General features: G+C 41.3%; 1 protein-coding gene across 1 annotated transcript in view; it reads right to left on the reverse strand.

Annotated features, from left to right (window-relative positions):
- SNW1 (SNW domain containing 1) overlaps positions 1-6115 on the reverse strand; it is a 45205-nt gene that overhangs the window by 20003 nt on the left and 19087 nt on the right. Inside the window, exons 4-5 of the mRNA XM_017880652.1 lie at positions 1566-1661; positions 1378-1484 (exon numbers count right to left, since the gene is read on the reverse strand). Coding sequence (XP_017736141.1) covers positions 1378-1484; positions 1566-1661 — 203 coding nt within the window. The remainder of the gene's footprint in view (positions 1-1377; positions 1485-1565; positions 1662-6115) is intronic.

The following is a 6115-nucleotide window of genomic DNA, read 5'->3' on the forward strand; positions in this document are numbered from 1 at the left end:
GTTTTTAATTAATCATAGGTTATAAAACAGAGAAAAAAATAATGACAGCAGCCCTACCAACTCTGAATTTTCCCTTAATATCTGTATGCGATTCATCTCTCTATGCAGATTTAGTCAAGTGAAACGTCTCAAAATTTACAAGTATTATAAAGATATCTATTACCTATAAATAATAATTGTGATTTAGGTCATACACCACAAGTAATTGTTAATTTCTAAAAATAAAAAATATAATTTGAAAATAGCATAGGGCCAGGCCAGGTGGCTCATGCCTGTAATCTCAGCACTTTGTGAGGGCGAGGTGGGCGGATCATCTGAGGTCAGGAGTTTGAGACCAGCCTGGCCAACGTAGTGAAACCCTGTCTCTACTAAAAATACAAAAATTAGCTGAGCATGGTGGTGCAAGCCTGTAATCCCAGCTACTCAGGAGGCTGAGGCAGGAGACTCGCTTGAACCCAGGAAGCAGAGGTTGCAGTGAACCAAGATCGTGTCATTGCATTCCAGCCTGCATGACAGAGCGAGACTGCGTGACAGAGCGAAACTCCATCTCAAAAAAAAAAAAAAGCAAGCAAGCAAGAAAGAAAAGAGCATAGGCTGGGCACAGTGGCTCACGCCCATAATCTCGGCACTTTGGGAGGTTGAGGAGGATGGATTATTTGAGGTCAGAAATTCGAGACCAGCCTGGCCAACGTGGTGAAACCGTGTCTCTACTAAAAAAAATACAAAAATTAGCCAGGTATGGTGGTGGTTACCTTAATCTCAGCTACTCGGGAGGCTGAGGCAGAAGACTCTCTTGGGAAGCAGAGGTTACAGTGAGCCAAGATCACACCACTGCACTCCAGCCGGGGCAACAGAGCAAGACTCTGTCTCAAAAAAAAAAAAAAAAAAAAAAAAAAAAAAAAAAAAAAAAAAAAAGCATAGAAAGAGGCCAAGTGTGGTTGCTCAAGTCTGTAATCTCAGCACTTTGGGATGACAGGACAGGAGGACTGCTTGAGCCCAGGAGTTTGAGAACAGTCTGAGCATCACAGCAAGACCCTGTCTCTACAAAAAATTAAAATATTAGCCAGGCATGGTGGCATCAAGGCAGGAGGATCACTTGAGCCCAGGAGGTGGGTGCTAAAGCGAGCCATGTTGGTGTCACTGTACTCCAGCCTGGGCAAAGGAGAGACCTTATCTCAGAAAACAAACAAAAACCAAAGTGGACACCTTAAAAAATTCTGCTTTCAACTGTCTGCAAAGAGAGCACACACGCTTCAAGTCATTATTCAAAACAATGCATTCATAATGGTTGCTAAGTGGGTTAGTGAAAGAATACCATGACCCCTCAAGCTGAATCAAGTTCAAAATGAAACTAAGTCTTCTAGGCATGATTCATACCGGATATACTGAGCAGGAGCCAGTTTGTCAGCTGCCCGAACTGGCATGGCTGCGGCGACCTTCTGTGATACAGATTTTTCTAAGGCTACTCTTGTCTTTTCTGTTATCTGAAATAGGAAATATCACATTGAGAGTCTGGAAGTTAATCAGGATGTAAACAGTCATCGAATATATCAATTCCCAGTTACCTCTTTAATAGCTTCTTCATCGGGCCTTTGCAGGTCTGGATCATCTGCATTCATAACCTCCTTTGGAACCAGGTCAGTGTATTTGCTATAAATGACCTAAAATGTTCAAACACAAGCAGGCTTAAAAAAAGCAAACAATGAAAAGAAACCTCATTAGCCATTTCAGGTATGTTTTCTCAGCACACTTAAAAATTTAGGACACTCAGATATTATCTTTTAGATTTTAAAACCAAGGAAGTTTAAAATATATACACAAATTGCTACCTTGGCTGTAAGTCAATAATTTTCCCTTGACCTCATGCATTTAAATTGAGATCTTCTAATCAAGTCAGTATCCAAATAAACCATGTCAACAAAATCGTGCATCGATGATTACTAGAACTTGAAATTAATGATAATATAAATTACCTATAGCACCATTATCTTGGATTACAAACTCATCAGAATTTAAGTCAGGTTACCAAATAATTTCCAAATTCACTGGGCCTGAAAAATTTTATTGACCTCATCCTACTTATAATGCTTCTCTTTTTTGTCATCAACTCTATTAGACTAAGAAAATAAACATGTGCCATAGATAAAAAACCCAGAACGCTTTCTTCCATGAAAAGATAAAAGAAAAAAATAAAAATAAAAATATATTCTATATATACAACTTATTTTATATCCATTATCCAAATTGAGGCCTGTTACATGACTTCTACTAGGCCCAACATTGTTTTTATTAGGCTGACACTGATGTGGCAGGCTCTTAACAAATAGAGTATTGGTTACTTTCAGGTCCATCTATACTTCTTAAATATTTTCATAAAAAGTTACATGGCATATTTTAAAGTAAAAAAGAGATACAGAGGAGCCGGGTGCGGTGGCTCATGCCTGTAATCCCAGCACTTTGGGAGGCTGAGGCGGGTGGATCATGAGGTCAGGAGATTGAAACCATCCTAGCTAACATGGTGAAACCGGGTCTCTACTAAAAACACAAAAAATTAGCCAGGCGTGGTGGTGAGCACCTGTAGTCCCAGCTACTTGGGAGGCTGAGGCAGGAGAATGGCTTTAACCCGGGAGGTGGAGCTTGCAGTGAGCCAAGAGTGTACCACTCCACTCCAGCCTGGGTGACAGAGGAAGAAACTGTCTCAAAAAAAAAAAAAAAAAAAGAGAGAGAGAGAGATACAGAAAATTCAATAAATAATAGGCATTCTACCTTTAATGCTTTCATCAGAAATTCTTTGAGGTACATAAAAAGAAAGGATAACTTATGAATATCAATGAAAATGAAATTCCTAGGCACTTGAGATTTTCAACAAATTTCTTTTGTAGAATTGTTTACCACTGCCAAAGTCTTACATTAATAAGTCTATCATACATCATTCTTTAAAACAATTTAAAGGAAATACATGTATTTCTAATTTTCTACTCCAAACAACAGAGCAAAAAAGTGTGAGCCACTTTACGGTTTATGCAACTTGACCTGACTTTGCCTATGCCTTCAATCTCCCCTTACAACTAACTCTCACTTTCTCACTAATTATGCTTCAGTCACACTAGCTCACCTTCTGTTTCTTGAACATAACATACTTTTCTCCAGTTCCAGGCCTTTACAGAGTTCTGTTTATCATTCTTCAAGTAAGCTCTCAATCTGTCCGTCTCAGATCAAAGAAGGCCCTCCTTTACCGAGGCTTCTTCTGATTGCCTTGGTAGCAACCCCTCCCGACCCAACCATTTGCTCCATAGCACTGTTTACTGTGATCAAGACTGTTCACAGCATGAAATTATCTACTTGTTTATTATGTCTCCCCTATTAAAACAATAAAAACAGGGCTGGGCGCGGGGGCTCACGCCTGTAATCCCAGCACTTTGGGAGGCCAAAGCGGGTGGATTACCTGAGGTCAGGATTTCAAGACCAGCCTGAACAACATGGTGAAACCCTGTCTCTCCTAAAAATGGCAAAATTAGCTGGGCATGGTGGTGGGTGCCTGTAATCCCAGCTACATGGGAGGCTGAGGCAGGAGAATCGCTCGAACCCAGGCGGCGGAGGTTGCGGTGAGCCGAGATCATGCCATTACACTCCAGCCTGAGCAACAAGAGCAAAACTCTGTCTCAAAAAAAAAAAAAGTCTCTCCTGTGCTTATAATGATGACTGGTCCACAGGAGATATTTGATCAATATTTTTTGTACAAGTGAATAAATAAATGAATTTTAGAGATATTCTGTTACACGCTAGCTAAAGGTGTTTATAGGTCGGGAACAGTGACTCACGCCCATAATCACAGCATTTTGGAAGGCCAAGGTTGGAGGATAGCTTGAGCCCAGGAATTCGAGACCAGCCAGGGCAACACGGCAAGACCCAACTCTATTTTAAAGAATGGATAGATGAATGAATAAATAAATAAGTTTATATTTTAGGCCCTACAGAACTTTCTATAAGCTACTGATTTCCCAGAAAAAACTATCTCATGGCTATACACTAAAATCTCCAGCTTGTTTTTCTCAGGAATGAGAAAAGGGATCAAGTAAGAAAGCCTAAGATGATTTAGCAAAAAACATGTACTACTGATATGTGAGTTATTAGTGTCACCATACTCTAAGAGTGTTGATTTTGGAAGGGACCATAAAAGCTCACTCTACTGAAAAGAGTGAGGTTCAGTACATTAAGATCATACAGCTACTAACTGCCTCAAAAGTCTTATTTCCTCTCAGCATGGAAAAACCTATACAACCATAAGCTGAAAATTATATAACAATACTAGAAAAAAATACCAGTTCTATGAAGAGTTAATCATGAAGAGTTTATCACTTCTCCACAGCAATCATTATAGGAAAGGATTCTAAGTAAACGGCTCCCTGGTAGTCATGTGTGTTCAACATAAAGTGTCAATACTAATTTAGCATACAAGAGTCATTTGCTGCTCCTTATTTGGGCATTCCAAAGTTAATAACCCTTCAAATGAACATCAATAAGATTCTAGCATCTCACAAGGCTCAGTGAAGGACATCTGAAGAGCAAGGTCCTCCGTAGTAATTAATTATAAAACCCACCCCCAATTTTTTTTTCTTTTTCTTTTTTTTTTCTTTTTGAGACGAAGTCTGGCTCAGCCCAGCCTGGAGTGCAGTGGCCGGATCTCAGCTCACTGCAAGCTCCGCCTCCCAGGTTTACGCCATTCTCCTGCCTCAGCTTCCCTACTAGCTGGGACTACAGGAGCCCACCACCTCGCCCAGCTACTTTTTTGTATTTTTTAGTAGAGACAGGATTTTACCGGGTTAGCCAGGATGGTCTCGATCTCCTGACCTCGTGATCTGCCCGTCTCAGCCTCCCAAAGTGCTGGGATTACAAGCTTGAGCCACCGCGCCCAGCCTCCAATTTTTTTTTTTTTTTTTTGAGACAAAGTCTTGCTTTTGTTGCCCAGGCTGGAGTGCAAAGGCGTGATCTCGGCTCATTGCAACCTCCGCCTCCTGGGTTAAAGCCATTCTTCTGCCTCAGCCTCCCAAGTTGCTGGGATTACAGGCGCATGCCACCATGTCCGGCTAATTTTTGTATTTTTAGTAGAGATGGGGTTTCGCCATGTTGGCCAGGCTGGTCTCAAACTCCTGACCTCAGGCGATCCACCCGCCTCAGCCTCCCAAAGTGCTGGGATTACAGGTGTGAGCCACGGCACCTGGCCGAAACCCCACATTTTATAGTCTGAGAATTAAATGTGCTGAGGAAACTGAGTACATTCCAGGAGGCAAATGGGCTGGGGAGCATTATCTGAAAAATACAATATACTCTTGAAAGTATCAGAAGCACAAATAAGCTTTGTGAACAAGATAAAGTAGTAACTCATCTGTAAAACAGATATTACAGAAAACAGGCAAATAACTAGACTAAAAGGATAAGCCTGTCAAAACATTCACTATGTGAGGTAGAAAGAAAACGCTATCTAGCTTAGCTACTGTGTGAAATCATACAAACAACATATAATTTATCATGGGGTCAGTTTAAAGTTGTTACAATTTTTTAGGGGTAATATGTTGGAGGCATTCTTTTGGGTATAGTATATGTGTAACATTTCTTTTCTTTAAGAGACAGGGTTTCATTATATTGCCCAGGCTAGTCTCAAACTCCTGGCCTCAAATGATCCTCCCACCTCAAGCTTCCCAAAATCCTGGGATTACAGGCATGAGCCAACGCACTTGTCCTGTATGTGATATTTCTTACATAACTATTTCAGAAGGAAAAATACATACACCAAGCCCTTATTTCAAGATTTATCACTTGGCCGGGTGCGGTGGCTCACACCTGCAATCCCAGCACTTTGGGAGGCCAAGGTGGGCGGATCACCTGAGGTCGGGAATTGGAGACCAGCCTGACCAACATGGAGAAACCCCGTCTCTACCAAAATACAAAATTAGACAGGCATGGTGGTGCAGGCCTGTAATTCCAGCTACTTGGGAGGTTGAGGCAGGAGAATCACTTGAACCCAGGAGGCGGAAGTTGCGGTGAGCTGAGATCATGCCACTGCACCCCGGCCTGGACAACAAGAGCAAAACTCCATTTCAAAAAAAAACAAAAG

Source organism: Rhinopithecus bieti, unplaced genomic scaffold, assembly GCF_001698545.2.
Source record: "Rhinopithecus bieti isolate Rb0 unplaced genomic scaffold, ASM169854v2 scaffold_11380, whole genome shotgun sequence".
In the NCBI taxonomy this organism is placed as follows: Eukaryota; Metazoa; Chordata; class Mammalia; order Primates; family Cercopithecidae; genus Rhinopithecus; species Rhinopithecus bieti.